Raw genomic sequence first — 25,162 nt, forward strand, 5'->3', positions numbered from 1 at the left:
GCCAGAACTGTGCATCTTCCGAAACGTCCGATCTGGTTCAGTTGTCAGGGTTAACACGATCCAACACTGAATTGCATCACTAGACACAGGAATTTCCCACTTACGGGGTGGACACCGGACCTGATTAAGGTCATGGGGAGACTTATATAGCTCAGCTCAAAGCAACAAACTGGACTGAAAATTGTAGATTTACGAAGTCGATTTTCGAATCGACAAGCTTCATGCCCAAATATACATGCATTTTTGTGAATGGATACAGTTTCATGGCACCTCCATCGGTTAAGTACTGATGATTTAGGACAGACGAAAATGATAAGACTGATTCATTTGTTGATCATGATCACGCTTTAGCCTCAGATAGGTCAGAGTTTCACAACTAATTAAATGTTTCCCAGCAAAGTTCAACTATATAATTTAACACAGGGAAAGAATCAAAAGGTAAACCATAGACCCAACAGAAACATACTGCTAAGCAGTCTGAACATTAAACGTTGAACCGCAATTTGGAACAAAGAAGACGATGAAACGAAAATGGAACATGCTCAAAAAATCCGGGTTGAAAACAGACCATATACTAATACTGATATCCAATTCAATCTCTACTCCACTGCTGCTACTTGCTGATATCAGCTGAGACAAACGCTTATACATCCGTGGAAAACGTTGTTGCGCTGAAAAACATCCAGTAGAGTTGAGTTGGTCTTACCAGACCAGTACCAGAGCCGGCCGGCGTGCCCTCCCGCGGCTGATGCACTCTTCTCCGGCGTGGGGAGCGACGGAGATGAGCGTGCCCCATGCTCCTCCTCCTCCACTGCTCACCGGCCCCGAACCGCCCCTACACTCTGCCCGGAGTGGGGCGACCTAAATTCATCCAGTGTGACATCGGAAGCGAGGAGAGGAGAGCGGCTACATTTTCATGGAAGGCCTGGGCACGGCGGCGGAGGGAGCTGTGCTCCGGCCGCGACAGGAAGAAGACGCGGATAGTACGTACATAGGAAGAAGCGACGGTGTCTCAGAGTCAGAGGTGAGCCCAAACCCAAACAGATGCCAGCCCAAGCCCTGCCAAATGCCGGCCCGAGGACTACAAAGAAAGCGGAAACAGATTTTTATTCGTTGTGAAAAAGTAGAATGAGAAAGCTAATGATTATGATTCCGTGTTAAAAAAAAAAGCTAATGAATCTAGCACCGTATCATGGTCATAGACTCATAGTGCTCTGTCTCCAGTGTACAAACGGACACAAATACTCCGTATGTGCGTCGGGATATTAATAGGCAGTTCCTAGTGACAAAAGAAAGGTGCTTTCCGTTGGAGAAATACATCGACAACTGAAACCAATCAGATATATTTACATTGCATAGTCCGCAACCTCGTGTATGAAGCCAACGCGTCCAGCATAAACTTGCTAAGCTGCTGTAAATGACGAGGAGGTGAATGCATTACCTAATCGACAACCAGTATAAGTGGTACACAAATACTGAAACTCGTATCGCAGGCAGATGTTGCAGGTTTCAAGTCCCTCCAACCTAGTGTTCTATATCTGATTACTGGAGCAAGGAAATCTTCCGGGATTTACTCTGTTCAGCTTCACCAGTCCAGCGTATTGCACAGGAACTCTGCTAGCAATAGGTTGCAAACGAAATTTCCAGACAACAGTCCAGGGATTACTGTATATCTTCAAGCGTAGCACTTTTTCCTAAGAGCTGATTTCTCAAGTAAGCAATCAAAATTTGCAGGCTCTTCTAAATATTCCCGTTTGATGTGTATGACCGATACTCGTTGACCAGCTTGCGGAAGAGAGATCCTTCAGTTTCCATGAGCTTTGTAGGTTTTTCATACTCCGCTACTTTCCCTGGAAGTGCTCACATATAACTCATTAGTATTGGAAAGATCCAGAATACATTTCGCTTCAACTACAGTTTATACATTCCATATTAATTTCGGGTCAATAAGACGATGGGTTCTATAAACAGGTCACTATTTGTTTCTTATAAATTGCCGATAAGAGGAACCTACCGTCACCCATTCCAAGTACCATATCGCAGTCCATAACTGTTGGTATACGGTGGGCCACTGTAATAACAGTGCAACATTTGAATTCTGTTCGGATTGTTTTCTGAAGGATAGCATCTGTTGCATTGTCTATAGAGGCTGTCGCTTCATCAAGAACCAGGATGCGGCATCTTCTCAGAAGTGCACGCCCCAGACAGAAGAGCTGCCTTTGGCCCATACTCCAGTTTGACCCGTCTTGCACAACTATTATGACAAGATCTTGATCAGTACTATGAATGAAGCAGTCCCAACACCATGCCAGCAAAAGGATATAGTTAATATGTTTAGGACTACTATATTTTGACATTTTTATTGTCACATGTATTTTAACACCTATTTTTAGTTACTGAAATCATTAGTTAGAGCAGAATTTTCTGTTTACCCAATTTATTATTTAAAAACCTAAACTACATAAACCAAAAAATAGATGAAGTGAAGTTTCCTACCATGTGAATCCAATCCCTGTTCCTTCTCCCGGACAGCTTCAAGAAGTTGACATTTGTCAAGAACCTGCAGCATAATAACAAATAGTGTTACACTCCTACCAGGCCATCACCCATGTTTTGAGTTCTCCCCAACTAAAATTCGTGTGCCTATTCCTTCAGTCAGTGAAAAGTTGTCTAGTTTCAGATTCCTCTAATTCAATTTATCCGCCCCATTTTGTTGACAGAATACCTAGGTGATGACTGCATGCATGTAAACCTCCTTGTGCAACTCACCATTAAGAAAGGCATTCTTAGCATTAGGTTGAGATAAAGACCAATGAAAAACAAAGGACACAATAAAAATTGTGCGATCAGTGGTCATATGGACCACATGAGCAAAAGTCTCATCGTAATCACGACCATGCTCCTCCTAAAAGCCACGATCCACAGGACGAGCTCCATAGCGCTCAAGAGAACCATCGGAGTGAGTCTTAACCTTGTAGACCCACTTAAGAATTATGGGATGAACCGGGGAGGAAAATACAAGAGAGCAACTCCTCTACCATCGCAAGCTACCATTTTGATGAACAAATACATCATGACAAAAAGTTGGCTCAAGAACAGCAGCGCTAGCACTAGAAAAAGCATAGCAGCCAATAGGCGGAAGCATGCGATCACGTAAGCCATAAGTAGTCCAAGTTTAGGAAGATGGCACATGAGAAGTAGATGGCTCGTCATTAGACTCATCCACACCATGTGGATGCCGAGTATAATAGTGGGAAAAGAAGGGAAGAATAAGAGGAGGAAGCGATAGACAATGAAGCCATGGGGAAGCCACCGACGATGAAGGTGCAAAATCATGTGATAAGCGAGGTGAGGAAACCATAGGAGATGGCGGCGGCGGATATGCGGAAGTCTGAAAAGAAGGAGCGGTGGATGGGTAGACAAGGACTCAATATGAGTGATAGGTGTGTCATAAAAAGTAAAAATGAGATATCCTCTACTGAAAAGTCGAAGAAGATGGACACGGGTAGAAGAAACGAGATGCATCAAAAGTCACACCCCAAGAAAAACACATATGACAACTGAGGGGATCCCTACAATTATAGCCGTTATGCTCATCACTAAATCGTAAGAAGAAACACTCGGTAGACTGAGCGGCCTGTTTGGTGCATTCACCGAGGGGGGTGGCAAGAAGAATATAGCAAACCAGGAGAACGATAAAAAAGATGCTTGAAAGGAATGTGCTATGACCGCTATACATCATAACCGGAGAGGGCACAAGGGCGCAGCCACTTAAGGGCCTGGCCCAACTTATCTTATAGTTATTAGGGGCTTAGCCCAGTTTATCATAATTGTTAGCGCTAGGGAGATTATATATACTCGTGTAAGGACTCAGTTTTGATTAAGCAGAAGCAATCATATTTGCTCGGCTCACAACAGGAGTCGGCGCCCTAAACCCTAGCCGCCTCGTCTCTCTCTCGCTCGCGCGATCACGGCGCCCAGACGCCGCCGGCCGCGCGCCTCACCCCGCCAACGTCTCTTCCACCCCTATAACCTAAGACCTAGACCTGGTAGGGATCATATTCCTTTCAACTTGGTATCAGGTAGCTAAGGTTCGATCATGTCTTCGCCTCCGCCCACCCCCAGCCTTCCGCTGCTGACCACCACCACGCCGCTGGTCACCACGACAACCTTGACCGGCCTGCCTCCCTCGCCCGCCTGGCCACCGCCGGCCTCTGCCGCCCTCGTCTTCACCCCGGCGGAGATAACAGACGCACTGTTGGAGCTAGGGCATGCGGTTGTGGGCATCCGCTCTCTTCTCGCGGGGCCATATGCGCCACCGCCGTCGGCCGCCGTCTTCTTCCCCACCCTGGCGCCACCACCGCCCCTCTCAGCTGCGCCACACCAGGGGCGACCTGGACGCAAAGCGGGCCGCCGCCGACTCCGGGGGTACCCATCCAGGAGGTGCGGTTCCCCCCGTCGCCATCTGCGCTACCTGCCTGGCTCGCCGGGCCGGTCTACACGACAGGCCCAGGCCAGCCATCCTTCCCGCCGCCAGCATCGGCGCACCCGGCCGGGCCGCTTGATGGGCCCTTCGGTACTACGTGTCTCTACGCTAGCGTGGACGGGCCCCTGTTCCACAACGGTACCCTGCATCCTGCCTACCCGGCTCCGTCGTCTTCGCTGCTCCACGCCGATGAGACACCGACAACCGTGGGCTATAGCCATCCACCGCTGCTTTTCTCTAAGATGGAGTTCGCAACCTACGACGACAGCGAGGACCCCCTGAATTGGCTCAATCAATGTGACAAATTTTTCACGGAGCAGCGCACCCTCGCGTCCGACCGCACCTGGATCACTTCATACCATCTTCGACGTGCCGCATAGACGTGGTACTACGCCCTCGAGCAGGACGAGGGCGGGATGCCATCATGGGAACGATTCCACGATGTGTGCCTCTTGCGTTTTGCCCCCCCCCCCATATGCGGGAGCCGACTCGCACAGCTTGGGCGCCTCCCGTTCCTGTCCATGGTGCAAGGCTTTGCCGATCGCCTCCAAGTGCTGGCATTCCACGCTCCCTTCATAGGGGGCCTACCGGACTACATCCGCGTGGACGTGGAGATGCGCGGGCCACAAGACCCCCAGACAGCCATGTACTACGCCCGCGTGTTCGAGCACCGTGCGCTGGCCATGCAGCAGGTGACGGCATCCCAGGCCCCTCGACCGCCTCTCGAGCGGCAGCCCCCACATCGGGCCGACCTCCCCAGGCTCCCGCACCGGCCCCCGCCACGACAGTGGCGCGCCTGTTCCGCCGGCTCACTCCGGCCAAGCAACTCGAGCATCGTCGCCAAGTGCTATGCTATAACTGTGACGAGCCCTACGTGTCGGGTCATGTTTGCCCGCGCATATCCTACTTGGAAGCTGCAGACTACATTGAGGAGGATCCCGCCATAGCCGGGGTCGGCGACCTGCCCGACCCTGTCGATGCGGCGGTCGTGTCGGCACCCTTACCTGCCACCGCCCTCGTGGTTTCCCTCCATGATCTCGCGGGTATACGGGCGAAAAAGACTATGCTGCTGCAAGTGACGATCAACGGGGAGCGTCTCCTAGCACTCCTGGATACGGGCTCCACTCATAACTTCTTGCCCGCGTCGACCATGCATCGGTCAGCGCTTCAGCCGACGGGCGGGGCGCAACTTTGGGTTCGTGGCGAATGGTGATCGCCTCCACTGCCACGTGATTACGCGACAGGTCCCCATCATCATTGGCGACGAGCACTTCGCCATCACGTGCGTCGGCATCGACTTGGGCTGTTTTGACTTCATCCTCGGCGTCGACTTCTTGCAGACCCTGGGTCCCATCCTTTGGGACTTCGACGCCCTGTTGATGACCTTCTGGTGCCTAGGTCGCCACGTTCGGTGGAAGGGGGAAGGGGGCGCTGCATCGGCGGCACCCCAACCATAGCTGACGGTGGCCGCCTTTGAGCATGAGCCACCCCTGTTGGCTCATCTTTTGCAGCAGCACAGCGACCTCTTCGACGAGCCGCAGGGCATGCCGCCCGCATAGGCCTACGACCACCGCATTCATCTTCTCCCGGGCACAACTCCAGTCGTCGTGTGCCCATACCGCTATCCACATCTTCAGAAGGATGAGCTGGAGCGGTAGTGCGTGCTCATGCTTGCATTCGGGATCATCCGGATTTCGACCTCCCCGTTCTCGGTGTCGGTGCTCCTTGTTCGCAAGCCGGACGGTACGTGGCATTTCTGCATTGACTATTGTGCTCTTAACGCCAAAACATCCTAGGACAAATTTCCCATACGTGTTGTCGATGAACTCCTGGACGAGCTAGATGGGGCTCGCTTCTTCACGAAGCTCGACCTTCGTTCCGGCTACCACTAGGTTCGGATGCACCGGGACGACGTCGTGAAGACGGCCTTTCGTACCCATCACGGCCACTTCGAGTTCTTGGTGATGCCTTTCGGCCTTTCCAATGCACCGACGACATTTCAGGCCTTGATGAACGACGTCCTCCGCCCCTACTTGCTTGTGTTCTTCGACGACATCCTCATCTACAACTCCTCATGGGCAGAGCACCTGCAGCACGTCGCCATCATCGTCAACAAGCTTCGGGCGCACCAGCTGCACCTCAAGCGCTCGAAGTGCTCGTTTGCCACGCCATCCGTCACCTATCTCGGCCATGTCTTCTCGGCGGAGGGAGTATCCAGGGATGCCAATAAGGTTGCGGCTGTCACGGCCTGGCCGATGCCCCACTCGCCACGGGCCCTCCGTGGCTTCCTAGGCCTTGCCGGCTACTACAGGAAGTTCATCCGGGAGTTCCGCCTTATTGCCGCGCCGCTCAAGCGCTTGTTGCGCCATGACGCCTTCGCCTGGGACACTGAGGCGACCGACGCCTTCCAATCCCTTAAGCAGGCTCTCACCACAGGCCTGGTCCTCAAGATGCCGGACTTTGATCAGCAATTCATGGTCGACTGCGATGCCTCGGGAGTGGGGTTCGGCGCCGTCCTTCACCAGGGTGCCGGGCCGCTTTCATTCTTCAGCCGGGCATTCGCCGCGCGTCATCACAAGCTCGCGCCTATGAGCGGGAGCTCATCGGCTTGGTCCAGGCTATGCGACACTCGCAACCTTATCTTTGGGGCGCCACTTTCTGATTCGCACAGATCACTACAGCCTGAAATTTATGCTGGACCAGTGCTTATCGACCATGCCGCAACACGAGTGGATCAGCAAACTCTTCGGGTTTGACTTCACGATTGAGTATCGGTCGGGCCGCCTCAACATCGTGGCGGACGCTCTATCCCGCCGTGACACCGACCACGACTCGGCCGTCACCGACACCGCGGGCGCTGCCCTCTGCATCAGCTCTGGGCCATCATTCGCCTTCTTCGACAACATCCACCGCGCCACTGCAACGGTCGCAGATGCGCAACTCTTCGGCAACGCCTCGCTGAGGGCGACTTGTCGGCGTCGTGGCACCTGGACGACGAATTACTCCTCCATGGTCTACGCCTTTTCATGCCGGATTGCGACGATCTCCATCACCAGGCCATCTTGCTGGCACACTCGGCCGACCCCTACACGCCGATTTCTACATCTCGGGCGATCGTGCGCTGCTACGAGACTGGGTGCGGTCTTGCTTGACATGCCAATGCAACAAGACGGAGACACTACAACCGGCGGGCCTCCTACAGCCCCTTGAGGTGCCTTCCCAGGTCTGGGCCGACATCTTCATGGACTTCATCGAGGGCCATCCCAAGGTGGGCGGCAAGTCCGTCATCCTCACGGTGGTGGACCATTTCTCTAAGTACGCGCACTTCATCACCCTCGGCCACCCCTCCACCACCACCTCGTTCGCGCATGCCTTCTTTGACGGCATCGTCCGCCTCCATGGGTTTCCATCCTCGATCGTCAGCGACCGTGACCCGGTGTTCACCGACCATGTTTCGCGGGATCTTTTTCGAATGGCAGGCGTCAAATTACGCCTCAGCACGACATTTCATCCACAGACCCACGATCAATCCGAGGTGGTCAACAAGGTGATTGATATGTACTTACGTTGTGTTACAGGTGATCGCCCCCGGGCTTGGGTGGACTGGCTCTCTTGGGTTGAGTACGGCTACAACACCTCCTACCACTCCGCCCAGCGTGCCACCCCCTTCGAGGTGGTCTACGGTCGTCCTCCACCTCCCATGCTACCGCTCCAACCTGAGACGGCTCGGACTGAGGCGGTAGGCGCCCTTCTTCATGACCGGGATGAGATACTTGCCAAGGTGCACCAGCGTCTTCTCCAGGCCTAGAAGCTGCCCAAGAAATACTATGACGCCCACCACCGAGAGGCGGAGTTTACAGTCGCCTTCGAATTTCCTTTCCTTTAGGGTGAAAAAACTTCTCCCGTTGCTATGGGGAAGTCATTGAGAAAACTCGGATGAGGTGGAAACTTGTCTCTTTCTCCTTGGCCGGAAGGAGAAACTTCCTACCTTCTGGAAATATCCCTCGGCTAGAGGTGTGGCTGCGGCTTCTCCACCGCTCTACACAGTCACTCGACCCCCGCGCCAAGCGCCAGCTGGGTCCTCACTATGCTGGTCTGTTCCAGGTGTTGGAATGCATCGGCACTGTCGCCTACTGCCTGCAGCTACCGCCGGGCGCGCGCATCCACGACGTCTTCCATGTGGGCTTGTTGAAGCCCTTCCATGGTGAGTCGCCGGCGGTTGCACCAGATCTTCCACCGACCTCCGATGGTTGTCTCCTTCCTGGTCCAGCGAAGGTGTTGAAGGCCCAACAGAGCCGCGGCGTATGGCGCCTCTTGATCCAGTGGCAAGGCCTTTCGGAGGAGGACGCTACTTGGGAGCCCCTTGATGAGTTCCGGAAGCACTTCCCGACTTCCAACTCGAGGACGAGCTGTTTGCGCAAGCAGGGAGAGATGTTATGACCAGTATACATTATAACCGAAGAGGGACCAAAGGCGCAGCCACTTAAGGGTCTGGCCCAACTTATCTTATAGTTATTAGGGGCTTAGCCCAGTTTATCATAATTGTTAGCGCTAGGGAGATTATATATACTCATGTAAGGACTCAGTTTTGGTTAAGCAGAAGCAATCATATTTGCTCGGCTCCCAACAGGAGCCGGCGCCTTAAACCCTAGCCGCCTCGTCTCTCTCTCTCGCTCGTGCGATTACGGTACCTCGCCGCCGCCGGCCACACGCCTCACCCCGCCAACCTCTCTTCCACCCCTATAACCTAAGACCTAGACCTGGTAGGGATCCTATTCCTATCAGAATGACACCCTGCAAAGCAACAGATGATTGAATATTGATGAGATAGATAGAAGTGGAAACAACCTCAACCCAAAAGTGGGGCGGCAAAAAGGTACCAATCATCAACGCTTGAGCCATCACAAGAAGATGGTGATTCTTAGGCTCAATAACAACATTCTGAGCATTAATACCTGTACAAAAAAACTGAGCAAGAGTACCCTGCTCAGCAAGGACACCACACAACATCTAGGAGATATATACTCTAACAGAGTCAGCACAAAATAGACAAATAGGCGTAGAGAACTGTTTGTGAACCATGGCAAGAAAAAACTTATATAGAGAGATAACTGTTAGGAAGTATTAGTATTAGTCTAGGAGTCCTTATTAGTCTATTAGTATTAGTTTAGGAGTCCTTGTTAGTCTATGTTTACTTTCCTTGCCCCTCAAGTCTTGTGTAATATATATATATGCCTCTTGGGCCTTCAATAAACATAAGTTGATTTCCTAACATGGTATTAGAGCTTAGGTTAATTTTTTAGCACACGCAACTCGTGCTTCGATCCTTCTCCACGCAGCTCTTGTTCTCATCCTGCTGCTGCTCATCCGCCGATTCCTCCTCGGGCGCCAGGATTTCTCCCGCCGGTGCTCCTCCAGGAATGCGCCTCCTCCTCGTCTTCTCCCGCAGGCTCCACTCGCAGCCTCCAGCGAACGCCAGATCTCACCGGATCGGATCGGCTGCGTGAGCTCGTCCCTGCCCAATGCGCCCGCACCATCCAGTCTTGCGTCGTCGGATCCGCCAGAAGTGGCTCTACTCCCAGACTTGCCCCCGGCTCTGCTCCCATACGCGGCTCTCTGCAGGCCGCCCTCCAGGTCCCGATCTGATTTCCTCCAGCTCTCTGTAGGTTGCCCTCTAGGTCCCGATCTGATTCCCTCCAGCTCTCTACAGGCTGCCCTCCAGGTCCCGATCTGATTCCCTCCAGCCGCCCCGAGGGTCCCGATCCAACTACTGGTTACCCCAATCTCACCGGATCCTGCTGCCTCTCTGATCTCTGATTCCAAAAAAAAACAGAAAAAAATGTCTGTTGCATTCGGCTACGTTGCTGTTCCTCATTGTCCAGTGATCTTTGATGGCACTAACTACACCGAGTTCATTGGCTTCATGCGCATTCACATGCGTGACATCCGTCTATGGGGTTTTCTTTCTGGCAAGGTCTGTTGTCCGCCATGTCCGGTTCCTCCCGTGGCTCCCACTCCGCCGACCCCACCGGCTCTTCCTGCAGATGCTTCTCAGGCCGCAAAGGATACGGCTAAGCTTGTTGATGAGGTCGCTATTCGTGCTTATGATAAGAAGGCTTTGGCCTATGAGGAGGCTCTTCAGACGTATCATGGTGCTCTGTCTGCTTACACCCAGTGGCTTGATGATGATGCTCGTGTTGCAGCTGTTCTCACTGCTAGCGTTCTACCTCAGTTTGCCTCTGAGTTTTTGGGCTTTCCTACTGCCTTTGAGATGTGGACTCGCCTTCGTCAGCGCTATGCGCCCTCTGGTGATGCCTTATACCTCTCCGTGGTTCGTCAGGAGCATGCTCTTCAGCAGGGTGACTCTACTCTTGATGAGTTCTATGCATAGAGTTCTGCTATCTGGCGCCAGCTCGATTCTCTTCGCACTTCTGGTTGTCGTACTTGCCCCTGTTGCCAGGCTATCCAGACCAACTTGGAGTTTCATCGCGTCTACGAGTTCCTGTCTCGGCTCCGTAAGGAGTTTGAGCCCCGGCGTGCTCAGTTGTTTGCTCGTGGCCGTATTTCTCTCATGGAGGCGCTTTCTGAGATTCGTGTTGAGGAGACTCGCTTACGTGGTGCTAGTTTACTGGAGGTTCCCTCGATGCTCGCTGCTCGGGCTACTTCTACGCCACTTCCTGCACTGACCCTTTCTCACTCGAGTGCTCCGCCGCTCTTGTCCACTCCTTCTGGAGACTCAGGTCGCCCCCGTCCACATTGTGGCTACTGCAACAATGATGGTCATATTGAGTCCCACTGCTACACGAAGAAGAAACACTTGCGCCAGACGCAACCATCATCTACAGAGACTTCGTCATCTACCTCGACAGCTTCAGCCATTGCTTTGACTGAGCAGGATATCCTGAAACTTAAGCTTCTGCTCGTTGCTTTAGGTTCTTCCTCGACGGGTACTGCTGGTATTGTGACTCAGGCTTCCCACACTGAGCAACCACCTTCTACACAGTCAGGACCGTCTCACGCACACTCTGGTTGGAATTGGCCTTCGCCGCCATGATATTATTTTTCTCTCTCTTCCACTGCCATCATCCCTAATCTAGTGTGTGTTTTCTAGTTTTCTTTGTTTTCCGCTGCGTCCATCAAATCCGTTGATATTTTGTGTTTTCTCATGCCATGCGAGTCCACCATACCTTTGTCTGTCAGCCTTTTCTTTGGTCCTGATCCTTTCTATGCAACTTTTGTGGCCTAGTTGCCCTTGTTGTTTTCTATAGGATTTTCTGGACTTCTTTTGCATTGTCGATCTACGTCCATCGTGCCTTATCCGCCGAGCTTCTTTCGCCGACGGTTGTCGTGGACTATGATTTTCTGCACAATGCTTTATTCTCTTGATGTGCCATCTTATTTTGACAACCAATCTTCTCTTGATACTTATATTGTATCTTCAAGTGATGCGGTGTCTTCCTCTGATGTGCCATCTCTTCGGTGTCTTCCTCTTGATGTGCAATCTTCTTTTGACAACCCATCTTCTCTTGATACTTATCTTGTATCTTCAAGTGATGCGGTGTCTACTCTGATGTGCCATCTCTTCGTTCTCTCCTTCGGCGACTCGACAAGTTTTGAAGACTCTTCATGCTACGACGACACTCTCAAGACGCGGATTTGGATTATCATTGTTTTTTTAGTATTACACTTCTTCAAATGCAATGCTATTGCATACACTTTGCATTTGAGGGGGGTGTTGGGAAGTATTAGTATTAGTCTAGGAGTCCTTATTAGTCTATTAGTATTAGTCTAGGAGTCCTTGTTAGTCTATGTTTACTTTCCTTGCACCTCAAGTCTTGTGTAATATATATATGCCCCTTGGGCCTTCAATAAACATAAGTTGCTTTCCTAACAATAACCTCATCGCGAGAAGGCATAAACTAAAGCCGAGTGTAGCGAGAGAGATCATCTAGTATTTAATATAGTATTGATGCCCCCCTTTCGAAGCGAAGGGATCCAGACCCCATACATCAGAATGAACAAAATCAAAAGAATGTTGAGACACTAACTCACTAGTATGATAAGGTAATTGAATCTGTTTGCCAAGCCTACAACCTACAATCTAAAAAGACATCTTGTGAGACATTTCGCAAAAGACCTCAAAGAACTAAAGACGGTAGACAAGAAACACAAAGATGACCAAGTCGATGGTGCCACTACTGAAAGGAACCGATAGCCGAAGCGACGTAAGCAGAGGGATTGTCAATAGTGGTGGTAGCGGAAGGAACGTGAAGCCAGTCTAACTCTCAGACCCTGAGAGTCGCAGCGGTGAGACCTAGCACCAAGGAGCAAGGGTACGCGTGCAATGCCTAAAGAGAACAAGAATCAACGTAAAGAATGACGTGACAACCAGAGTCAATAAACTCAACAATAGAAAACATGTTCATGATAAGTCGAGGAACATGAGCAACATCAGTAATAGAAAAAAGAAGTGTTTAGAGTGCCTTGACGAGCAACAGAAAGAGGAATACCATCAGCCATGAGAACATGAATAGGAAAAATCAAGAGATCTAAGAGAGGACAAGGTGGAAGAATAATAAGACAAATGAAAAGAAACTCAAGAATCCAGAAACAATGAGGATGTAACTGACTATGTAGGTGGTGTTCTCTCAGTGCCAGAACCATCAGTCACATAACTTGTAGTACTCATCAAAGAAGAACCTGAAGCGGCAAGTAGATGCTTAAGTCTCACAATATCCGGACCAATCAAGGTGATGGATGATGGATGTCACTGTAGAAGCGCGGGTCCTAGAAGATGTGTGTGCTTTGTTGCACATGTGTTGCTTCTTCACAAAGCAATCAGACTTGGGTAACCACCCGTCACCCTTGTTGTAGTAGCCACAATGAGCACGAGACCCTCACCACTACATAAAGAAGTGGGCAGGAGTGGCAAAGCACTAGAGCGGGGAAGGGTCGGTGCAGCAGACGACGTAGCAGGAGCTCGAACAACAAGCACAAAGGGAACCTCAAGTAAACCAGCACCACATAGGCAAGACTCTTCAACATGAATCTCGAAAAGTGTATCCATAAGAGAAACACAACCACGAGTTGTTTAAAAAAAACTGAGTGCGCCTTGAGGAGTTGAGACAAGAATTTTGTAGATGTGATGAAACTCCAAGTCTGACTGCATAGCCTAGCAACACTGGCACATACCATGTGTAGTTCTGCGAAGAGATTTGAGTTGGCGCCAGATAATAGAATTATATGCGTAGAAATCATTAATAGTGGAGGCACCCTGCTAAGAGCATGCTCCTGACAGGCCACAGAGAGGTATAAGGCATCAACAAAGGGCTAATAGCACTGGTGAATACATGTCCACATCTCAAAGACGGGAGTGAGGCCCATAAACTCATAGGGAAACAAACGCAGAATGGTGGATATGAGAACAACTGCAACACAAGCATCATCATGAAACCACCGATGGAAGCAGATAGAGCATCGTGACAAGTGGGAAAAGGCTCCTCGTATGCAAAGACTTGCTAGTTATAAGCATGAACTGTAACATCATCAACAACCTTAGCTGCATCTTTAGCAACATGAAAAGCATCTACGACAAGAGTCGGTAACATTGGTCGGGTAGGATCCACAGGGTGAACCAGGTAGGGAGAACAGGGGACCTCACCAGAAAGAACTCCCAAGAGACAATTGCCACTCATATGAATGTGCATAAAGGCAAAACCTCCGTGTAGTTAGTACCACCAAAAAATACCGGACAACAAGGGATGGCGGCATGGACCGGCCATGAAGACATGGTACTTGTTTTTTAGGGGAGAAGCAAGCAACACATATCGAGAGGTCGACAGCTGGTGACCAAGAGGAAGATGTGGACCATATCGAACTAGAGGGGCGAGACAGCATGAGGTGAGCATCATCGTGAAATCAGGTGACTACGGAGGCGGTGGGCAGCGCGTGTCTCGAAGGGCAATGGGGGTCGGGCAAAATAGATCGAGGAACTGACGAGATGGATCAAGGTGCAGCTGGCAGCACGAGGCGGATTGAGCAAGATGTCTCGGGTCAAAGTAGGGCCGGCTAGAGTTAGTTAAACAGGTGTAGGAAGTGAGGTACCAACCAACAGGGCAGCTATCCAAGACAAGGAAGCGGCGGCGCACTAGAGGGTGAAGCACAAGTTGAGCGTGCAAGAAAAAGGAACTAGGACTCTAATACCATTTTAGGAAATATATGCAACTTGTATGTCCCGGGGTCCAAGGGCCAGTGTGTACACACACATGTACATGTGGTAAATTTGCAGGAAACTCCACATACAATAGGGAAAATACACATGCTATACATGGAACATAATAACTCTAACAATTCTTTTGGTGTGATACCTTGTCATCGTAATCTTATCTTATCATTGAGTAAGATGCGAAAAAGCAACATTATCAGCTGTGTAGAATCATACCTCCCATATTTGTTCATCTGAGAAGTGCCCAAGAGGATCTAGATTGTATCTTATTGTACCCTGAAAAAGTGTTGGATCTTGTGGAATGATACCCAAACGTGAACGCAGATCATGTAAGCCTATCATAGTGATATCCACAGAGTCTATAATTACTTTCCCTTCAGCAGGTTCAACAAGACGAAACAATGCACCAATTAAGGTTGTCTTGCCACTTCCTGTTCGACCAACTATACCAATCTTATCTCCACCTTCAAACTTACAAGTGATTCCATGTAGTACAAGTGGAAGATCTATCCTATACCTGATCTGTCAAATCAAAATCAATTGCATACATTTGTAAGAAGTGTTAATAGGATTTCTTTTACCTGGTAAGATGTACGTGTAAATATTTATATCCGATTACCTTCAATTCCCTAATCTCCACATTGCCATTTTGGGGCCAATCTGGTAACGGTCGATTTTCTTCAACAACTTCTGCTGCTTCACTTTGTATATCCATGTACTGGTTCAGCCGCTCGACTGATATTATTTGATTCCCAAGGTTGCATTGGAATTGAATAGAGGCAACAAACATAATATTTAGGGAAAGACCATAGGACAATGCCATTCCCACAAAACCTGTGAAGGTACAAAAGCGAGGAATTAGTTCTACTATTTGTAAAGTTAATGCAATTGGAATTAATTCTACTATGATAGTATCAAATACTTTATTTAGTTAATTTCGACACATGAGCATTAGGACTAAAACTGCATCTTCATAAAAGATGCAATCCTATACATATATCATCAGAACAAGAGAACGTACGGTGTTTTATATTTACCTTATTCTGCCTGGCAGAATGCAACAAATATATTTTTCTTGTAACAATAAACATTATTACCTTAGTTCATAAATACAAGGCATTATAGAAAGCATTCAGTCAAAAAATTATAATTTTGGCTACTACTATATAAGTAAAAAGTGTTTGGACTGGCAGGTCAAAATACTATCATTAAATTTTTCATCAATGATATTTTCATACTGTAACTCTCTTCTAGTTTCTACAAACATATACATATAAAAATTAATGTTCAAATAAATCTTTCAGAAACCCATGTCATGTGTGAAACGTCATGTATTTACGAGTGGAGTCAATGAAAAGGTAGCAATATTTTCATGTCAATGCATCTAAGATCTAACACCTTTTGCAAATCAGATGCAAGCAACGATGGCCATAGAACGAGCTGGCTACTCTACTTTGTCCAAATATGTCAGTCACCATGGTGTTTATATAATTGCTTACCAGGGCTAAAGGTTCCTTGAGGAAGAAGGGCCATGACGAAGGCAGAAAAAGAAAGAACTGTGGCAGTCATTATCTCCAGACGTTGAATCAACCATTCAGTTGCTGCAAAATTATAGAAATATGGACTGGCATTCTTGTCAACAATATCCAAGTTTTTAGCAAAAAAACGATCTTCTTCCTCAAAGGCCCTTATCGTTATAGCCCCTGAAATCGATTCACCTAAGTGATTTGCTAGAGCAGATTTGGTAGTACCATTGATCCGCATCAATTCCTTGGCCGAGGCAAGATAGTACCTCTGCATGACCACCAAACATAAAGAAACAAAGCTATCAATTCCTTGCTAAGACATGTGGCTTAGCCTAAAGAAACAAAGTCATACCAATTACCTGCAACCAAATTGCCAAAGCTATCATTGGCACGGATACAAACAGAACTTGCCATGTAATAACAATCAATACCCCTAGATTGCCATATGCAATTAAGCTGGAACCAAGGCCAAATGCAAAGGCAAATGGAAAATCAAGGTCAACAATACTCAAATCTGAAGAGAGCTGCAGTAGAAGAAAAGGAAACGAGTTAATCTATTGTAAGAAAATCTCTGCGTGTAACATGTAACTGAAATTTATTGTATTTTCCATTCACTAAGAATTCTTACCCGACTAAGAACCCTTCCTAGAGGAGTAGCGTCAAAAAAGGACATTGGTGCACGGAACAATGAATTGAGCAACTGGGAAAATATGGATCTTGATGTCTGGATCCCAAGAACCACGACTAGTAAATATCTTGTTAGCAAGAAGAACATTGTGCAAAGTCCGATAATAATGTACACGGAAATTAACTTCCGCACACTAACATGAGGATTTTGGACATTAGCAGCCATCCACCAATTCTGCAATATTTGCCCAGCTCCAAAAAATGTGTGGGAAATCATAGACAAAGAGAAATACAGGAGGCCTTTGTTCTGGCGCAGGTAAAGCATATAAGGCTTAACACCTGCATCCCCTGTTTCTCTTTCCTCTTTCTTGATCAGTTGATCTGCTGGTGATGGTTTCACAGACTCTGTATATCTATTTCCATGAATACCATCTGTCTCCTTTATTGATACTTCCTTAGATCTTTGAGTGGGTTTGCTGTTATTAAGATCCGAAAGGCCAATAGTATCTTTATGGGCGTTTACAAGGTCTTTAAATTCTCCACAATCTGCCAATAGATCTTGATAAGGTGCGGATCGAATAACCTCTCCATGTGACATTAACTGCCAAGAATCATCAGTAGTTTTAGATGACATTCTAAACAAAGCTAATTACAGATAAACAGCTAATTCTTCAAAGTGAGGAAGGGTACCAAAATGGAGTCGAATATGGGTAGAAAATCCACTTGGTGTGTCACCAAAAGAACAGTCTTCTCTGATAGAGCACTCATGACATATTCCTGTTAATTAGAAAGAGCTTTGTAAAACAGCTCACGATAAAAAAGAAATAGAATCTGCATCTGCTGATATATGATCCTTACATTGAAAAGACTTCTGGCAGTATGGGCATCAACAGAACTGAAAGGGTCATCAAGAAGATATATATCTGCATTTTGGTATAGTGCACGAGCAAGCTGGACCCGCTGCTTCTGACCACCACTAAGATTTACTCCTCTCTCCCCAATTTGAGTACAATCTCCATATGGCAACATTTCAAGATCCTTGACCAACGAGCACCTCGTGAGTGTGTTGTGGTATCTTTCCTCATCCATCGAGGATCCAAAGAGAATATTGTCTTGCACAGTTCCTGATTGGATCCATGCATTCTGAGAAATATATGCTATCTTCCCACAGACTTGGATCTGGAAAGTTTATGCAAAGATCATGAATGTTATATAAAGCTGTTATGAAAAAAAATGATTAACGTACTTCATGTTGGAAAATTTGTCAAGCATAATTTTCATGAATTGCGGACCAAACATTTTCATTAACATATGAAGTTAGTAAAAAAAACATACCATGCCTTCTGTTTTTGGTACCTCTCCGAGTAAAGCAGCCAAAAGTGTCGACTTTCCTGATCCCACCTCTCCACAAATCGCAACTTTTTCTCCACTTTTGACTATCAGATTTATATTCTTTAGAGTTGGTTTTGATGTGCTCTCATCCCACGAGAAGCTACAGAAATTCATCTCAATAGGGTAATCAATGCCAACATAGTATTTCTTCCTAACTTGCCCGTTTAGCTCAGGTGCATCAAGGAACTTTGATATCCGAGTGAACGCAACCTTAGCTTGTATCACAACTGCAATAACTTCTGGTACTAACCTTATCGGTTCTTGCACAAGATGTAGAGTTGCCACAAAGGTGAAGACGTTGCTAGCATCAAGAGGGATTTCCAAAAGATAGCATGTCAGGAAGGTCGCTGCTGAAACCAAAACAGGTGAAGACCAGAACATGAAAGTGTTGTATGCCCTCCTAAGCTGGAATGCTGACAACAGCTTGTACTCAACCTTTCTCAACCCCTCGATGACTTTCTTGAAGTGAACTTCCCAAGCATAAAGTTTCAAGATCTTCATATGAACTAATGACTCGGACATGGCCTTCAACCTGATATCTTGTGCTTCCATAAGTTTACTCTTACATTTGTGTTGCAGTCTAGCCAATGGAACGTTGCACAGTACAGTCATAATGATGACAACCAAAGATGAAATCATTGCAGCACCAACCGCATTGTATAGAATTACCAGAGAAATGCAAAGCTGAACACTTGTTGTCCATGTTTGATGGAACCAGTATGGGGATTCCCCAATTCGATACGCATCGACGATCACATAGTTTATAATGTTTCCAGAAGAGTGCTTCCTCTTTGCTGCATTTGATAGCTTCTGTTGTTTCTTATAAATAGCTGCTGACAGGAGTGACCTCACCTGCAGTCCTAATCTCCGAGTGCGGAAATACCACTGTCTCTGTGACAAAGATTCACAACATTTGCAGATGAACAGTAAAGCAGCGAGCACATAGCCTTCGTGTTTAAAGGTCCCTTTCCCAAGTGACACGTTGATGAATGCCTTTAGAATTATTGGGCCTGTTGATACGGCAAGAACCTTGAGCAAAGCAAAAAAACCCGAGACCAAGATGGCACGCCTGTGACAGGAAACAATAGTCCAGAAGAATGATGGTGTGGCATGTGACGACGACCGCTTGTTTCCGTTCAACTTCTCCACGAACATCGAGTACTGGCTGTGTGCTCGATCTATGGCGCCTAGAAGTGGCATGTCTTTGTCCTCAAGGGGTTTCTTGTAGCCCATCTTCATTAGAGGATTCAACCACCAAAATGACATCTTGCTGAAAAACCCAGCTTTACCAAAGGGAGTTACCTGGGTGTCAGAGTCAGCTACCTCACCGCCTGAAAAAAAAACAGCTTTAGCAAAGGTAGCAGTAGTGATTTAGCTAGCTATGTAGGATAAGGAAGTTGAGGAGAGGATTAACCTGTGAGGGAACCCATCTGTGTGTGCAATCTCTATTGCTCCCAGGTGGACAAGCTCCTGTTGCAGCCCTGCGCCAATCATGAACAGAGAACAGATACTCTATTCTTTATGGAGGAGCAGACAACGAACATATACTACATATATTGGTACACACAGAAATTTGAACGCTCGCTCGGAACACAAAGACCACATTGCCACATAAAAGTAAAGAGAACCCAAAGCTGAAGAAGAAAACTGCACTGTTTTGCTTGGCTACAAAAAACTACAAGAACTGTTTTGTTTGGCAAAGAAAGATCGACAGGAAAAGCAGCAAATTGCGCCCGTATCCAAACTTAACCCATGAAGCAATGCACCGGTAGTAGCCCCTCAAGTTGGGAATGGGCCGGCCCGCTCTGGCACAGACCTGGTCCCTGGTGGCCCCAAATAATACATGATAACTTGCATGATCAGTATAATACAAGAATGTGTTTCAGTACCGGAACATGTTATAATCAACAAAACATGCAGGATTACATCACTAGGGCACACTGAAAAGAAAATCAGGACAAAACCCTCAGCCATGACCACAACAACAACCATAGATAAGCATTCTATCGCTCTAAATCACCCCAAAATGAACATATTCAAACATGAATAAGGTAGCACCAGAGCATCAAATAGTTTCTACATCTCAAGCAAGTCGACAAATAGGAATCTACAATAGATCAGTCACCCCAGAAGAGTCGGCAGTATTGACTTCAGATTACGAATCTACATACGCTTCAAACCAACTGATACCTGGGCACAAAGGGCTCGCCGCCCTCCTCCTCCTTGCCCCGAGCTTGTTGACACCCAGTTGTCCACCTAAGCTAAGCTGCAGGGCTTGGCGACACAAGCTCTTTTATTACTACGAGGAGATGCTAACAACGCTGGAGCGTGATATGCGTGTGTACAACAGTACACATTCTGTGATCTCCTGTGATACAAAGATTGCAGCTTGAGAATCAAATCTTCTGCAACCAATTTCGATGGTATCAATATACACCACGCGCAGTGGCCTCCATATTAATGTTGGGACTGTGCAAAAGGAATCACCTCACATGCCACATTACGTACTCCTGTTCCATTGCACAGAAACGAAGCAAGATCCACCAGGTCAACTCTTTAACACATTATGTACTCCTGTTCCATTGCACAGAAACGAAGAAGGACCCACCAGGTCAACTCTTTAACACATTATGTACTCCTGTTCCATTGCACAGAAACGAAGCAGGATTCACCAGGTCAACTCTTTAACACATTATGTACTCCTGTTTCATCGCACAGAAATGAAGCAGGATCCACCAGGTCAACTCTTTAACACATTATGTACTCCTGTTCCATCGCACGGAAAGGAAGCAGGATCCACCAGGTCAAAACTCTTTAACACATTATATACTCCTGTTCCATTGCACAGAAACGAAGCATGATCCAACAGGTCAAGTCTTTAACACATTATGTACATAGCATGAAAGCATGCAAGCTGCTTCTCATTGGTAAAATACATCGAAGCATATCCAAATGAAACCAACACAAAGGCAGTTCTCTACATTGCATAATCTGAAACCTCATTTATAAAGTCAATGCATTCAGCATAAACTTGCTAGTCGACAAATAACTCGACCAAAACACTGTCAGCAAACACGTATGCTCATCCTGTGTCGCAGGCAGAGATTGCAGATGGCGATGAAATCTTCAGGATTTGATTACTGGAGCGGGAAAATCATCTGGGATTTACTATGTTCAGGGATTTACTGGAGTGGGGGAATCTTCAAGGTTTGATTCTTTGGAGATAGCATAGTTTATCATCACTGTTTTCTAAGAGCTGATTTATCCTTTATCTCTTGGAGAGCTGCAGCAACTAAACAATAAAAATTGACAGTCTCTTCTAGGTATTTTCATTCGATGTGTATGACCAGTACTCATTGACCAGTTTGCAGAAGAGAGATCCTTCAGTTTCCATGAGATTTGTAGGTTTGTCATACTCCACTACTCTCCCTGTATTGGAAGGTTACAGCTAATATTTCTTGGCCTACTAACATTTTGACATATTTACAGTCACGTGTATTTTCACACCTATTTTCAATTTCTGAAATCATTAATTAGAGCAGAGTTTTCTGTTTAGCCAATTTATTATTTCGAAAAATGAACTGCAGAAAACAAAAAATAGATGAAGTGAAGTTTCCTACCATGTGAATCCGATCCTTGTTCCTTCTCCCGGACAGCTTCAAAAAGTCGACATTTGTCAAGAACCTGCAGCATAGTAACAAATAAAGTAACCACTTTAGTGATTCCTTTTGAAATGTACATATGCCATAAACTCAGATAGGGGGCCCTAAGCCTTTTGAAAGGCAACTTAGTCATTTCAGTTTCCTGTAATTCAATTTATCTGCCCAATTTTATTAATGTCCTGAATTTTCTGAATCCGTCAGATATATATTAAAGTAACTGAACTAATATATATCCATCAAATCAGGGTATGTCTGGCTACAAGAAACTACAAGAAGTGGTTTGTTCCGCTAGAAAACCATGTCAATGATGCAAGTGTTGGCCTCTCTAGGCAGTAGCCCCCTCTAATCCTCCTCAGTCCAAGCCAAGGTGCAGGGCTCAGTGCCGCAAGCTCTTTTACAACTACAATGTGCAAAAGGGGATCAGCTCACATGGCGCACTTTGCTATACTCGTGTCCCACTGCATGGAGACGGAACCTGTCAAGACCCGATGGCTAGATGAGGTGTTCTTGCGAGAGAAGAAAGGGGAAAGTGTAGCTCCGATCGGGATGTATTAATCTATAACGAATATTCGTTGCTCAAAGGCAAATCACAGAAGGAATCACTGCTTAGCTTAGCCACAGCCCGACATGCTTTATAGGCGAAGGGTTTTACCCACAGTAACTCCCAGGTGAATAACCGACAACGGTAACAGTTAAACGACAATGGACGGTGAACAGGGATATCCAACGGCTGGTGCGACGTGTTACTGGCGAGCTACGATCCCGGCCGTTGGATAACTGAAGAAGAAAAGGTGTTAACTGACGACGCTGCAACGTTCTTCTGAAGATGGTCCTGACATCGCCCCCTCCTTAGGCACGACGTGTCCTCACGGCGTGTTCTCATCTTGGCGCCATTGTGCCGTCGTTTTCTTGAAGAACTCCGGAAAAGTATACTTGATAAAATCAGCATCTTCCCAAGTAGCATCATCTGGTGACAGGTTTTCCCATTGTACTTGCCACTGCACCACAGGGATGTTATGTCTGGGGATCTGCCTAACCTGAAGAACTGCAGCAGGACCCATCTTGATGGAACCATCAGCATGAACCATTGGTAGATTAGGACTAGGAATAGAGTGAGATCCCACATGTTTCTTGAGTTGGCTCACATGAAAAACTGGGTGAATCTTGACATGGTCTGGAAATTGTAATTTGTAAGCAGACTTGCCAATCTTCTGTATGATAATGAAAGGACCATAAAATTTGTTTTGTAATTTGAGAGTTCCTCTGAATCCAAATGCTGCCAATCTATATGGTGCCATTTTCAAATAAACCATTTCTCCCACTTGAAAAGACCTTTCCACTCTTTTTAAATCAGCATATTTCTTCATCCTGTTCTGGGCCACTATTAAGTTGTTTCGGAGTTGGTCCAACATTTGGTGCTTCACTGTTAGAAAGTCTTGTGCTTCCTCATCATCTGGCCCAGGTATAGCTAATTCACTGATCATTGGGGGAGGATAACCATACAATGCTTGGAATGGAGACATTTTTAAACTAGTATGATATGTTGAGTTGTACCAGAACTTTGCCAAGGACAGCCAAGAAAACCACTTACTAGGAGCAGTAGTGGTCATGCAGCTTAGATAAGTTTCTAAACATTGGTTGATCCTCTCTGTTTGTCCATCAGTTTGTGGATGATATGTTGTGTTGTATCTCAATTCCACTTTTAAAGCAGCAAAAATATCCTTCCAGAGTTTGCTAGTGAATATCCTGTCTCTATCTGATATGATCAATTTGGGAGGACCATGTAATCTGATTATCTGATCCACAAATGCTTGTGCCACACTCAAGATAGTGTAAGGATGTGATAAGGGAATAAAATGAGCATATTTAGTGAATCCGTCCACCACTACCATGATCACATCATATCCTTTGATACTGGTAATCCCTATATAAAATCCATGGATATGTGTTGCCAAGCTAAATCTGCAACAGGCAGAGGGTCTAGTAATCCGCCCGAGCTCCGCAGAAACGTGATCTAGAGGTAAAATCGTGGAGATATGTGGTCGGGCTGCCGTGGCAAAGTTGTATCAAATCAGCCCTAAAACCTCCGTATAAATAGGGGGAGGAGGGGGGAGCCTTGCCTTGGGGTCCAAGGACTCCCAAGGGGGTCGGCCGAACCTAAGGGGGGAACCCTCCCCTTCCAAACCGAGTCCAACTAGGTTTGGAAGGAGGAGTCCTTCCCCCTTTTCCCACCTCTCTTTTTTTTCTTTTCTCTTTGATTTTTCTTCCTATGGCGCATTGGGCTCTCTTGGGCTGTCCCACCGGCCCACTAAGGGCTAGTGCGCCACCCCCAATGCCTATGGTCTTCCCCGGGGTGGGTTCCCCCCCCCCCCCCCGGTGAACTCCCGGAACCCATTCGTCATTCTCGGTACATTCCCGGTAACTCCGAAAACCTTCCGGTAATCAAATGAGGTCATCCTATATATCAATCTTCGTTTTCGGACCATTCCGGAAACCCTCGTGACGTCCATGATCTCATCCGGGACTCCGAACAACATTCGGTAACCAACCATATATAACTCAAATACGCATAAAACAACGTCGAACCTTAAGTGTGCAGACCCTGCGGGTTCGAGAACTATGTAGACATGACCCGAGAGACTCCTCGGTCAATATCCAATAGCGGGACCTGGATGCCCATATTGGATCCTACATATTCTACGAAGATCTTATCGTTTGAACCTCAGTGCCAAGGATTCATATAATCCCGTATGTCATTCCCTTTGTCCTTCAGTATGTTACTTGCCCGAGATTCAATCGTCAGTATCCGATACCTATTTCAATCTTGTTTACCGGCAAGTCTCTTTACTCGTTCCGTAATACAAGATCCCACAACTTACACTAAGTCACATTGCTTGCAAGGCTTGTGTGTGATGTTGTATTACCGAGTGGGCCCCGAGATACCTCTCCGTCACACGGAGTGACAAATCCCAGTCTCGATCCATACTAACTCAACGAACACCTTCGGAGATACCTGTAGATCATCTTTATAGTCACCCAGTTACGTTGCGACGTTTGATACACACAAAGTATTCCTCCGGTGTCAGAGAGTTATATGATCTCATGGTCATAGGAACAAATACTTGACACGTAGAAAACAGTAGCAACAAAATGACACGATCAACATGCTACGTCTATTAGTTTGGGTCAAGTCCATCACATGATTCTCCTAATGATGTGATCCCGTTATCAAGTGACAACACTT

General features: G+C 47.1%; 1 protein-coding gene across 3 annotated transcripts; it reads right to left on the bottom strand.

Moving 5' to 3' along the window:
- Nucleotides 1-1,242: 1,242 nt before the first annotated feature.
- LOC123407895 (ABC transporter C family member 10-like) lies at nt 1,243-20,668 on the bottom strand. Of its 3 annotated transcripts, XM_045101137.1 has the most exons (13): nt 20,447-20,668; nt 19,671-19,737; nt 18,200-19,587; nt 17,723-18,043; nt 17,555-17,641; nt 16,866-17,465; nt 16,597-16,761; nt 16,211-16,505; nt 15,331-15,545; nt 14,928-15,233; nt 2,497-2,560; nt 2,015-2,254; nt 1,243-1,850 (listed from the first exon to the last, which is right to left on the bottom strand). In XM_045101137.1, exons 2-13 carry the CDS (start codon nt 19,684-19,686, stop codon nt 1,741-1,743), a joined length of 3,807 nt encoding a protein of 1,268 aa, XP_044957072.1. In that variant the 5' UTR covers nt 19,687-19,737; nt 20,447-20,668; the 3' UTR covers nt 1,243-1,740. The 3 variants fall into 3 exon arrangements, with proteins under 3 accessions (XP_044957072.1, XP_044957071.1, XP_044957073.1); XM_045101136.1 differs by having other exon boundaries at nt 19,671-20,668; XM_045101138.1 differs by lacking the exon at nt 2,015-2,254 and having other exon boundaries at nt 19,671-20,668.
- Between the last annotated feature and the right edge of the window lie 4,494 nt (nt 20,669-25,162).

Source organism: Hordeum vulgare, chromosome 7H (genome assembly GCF_904849725.1).
Source record: "Hordeum vulgare subsp. vulgare chromosome 7H, MorexV3_pseudomolecules_assembly, whole genome shotgun sequence".
Lineage (NCBI taxonomy): Eukaryota > Viridiplantae > Streptophyta > Magnoliopsida > Poales > Poaceae > Hordeum > Hordeum vulgare.

What these genes read in the sequence shown, in the direction of transcription:
- LOC123407895 (XM_045101137.1), bottom strand. An exon ending in CCATATTCGACTCCATTTTG is followed by an intron (nt 17,466 to 17,554) that starts GTACCCTTCCTC and finishes GATTCTTGGCAG; the next exon opens with TTAATGTCACATGGAGAGGT. An exon ending in GGTACTTGGAATGGGTGACG is followed by an intron (nt 1,851 to 2,014) that starts GTAGGTTCCTCT and finishes GAGCACTTCCAG; the next exon opens with GGAAAGTAGCGGAGTATGAA.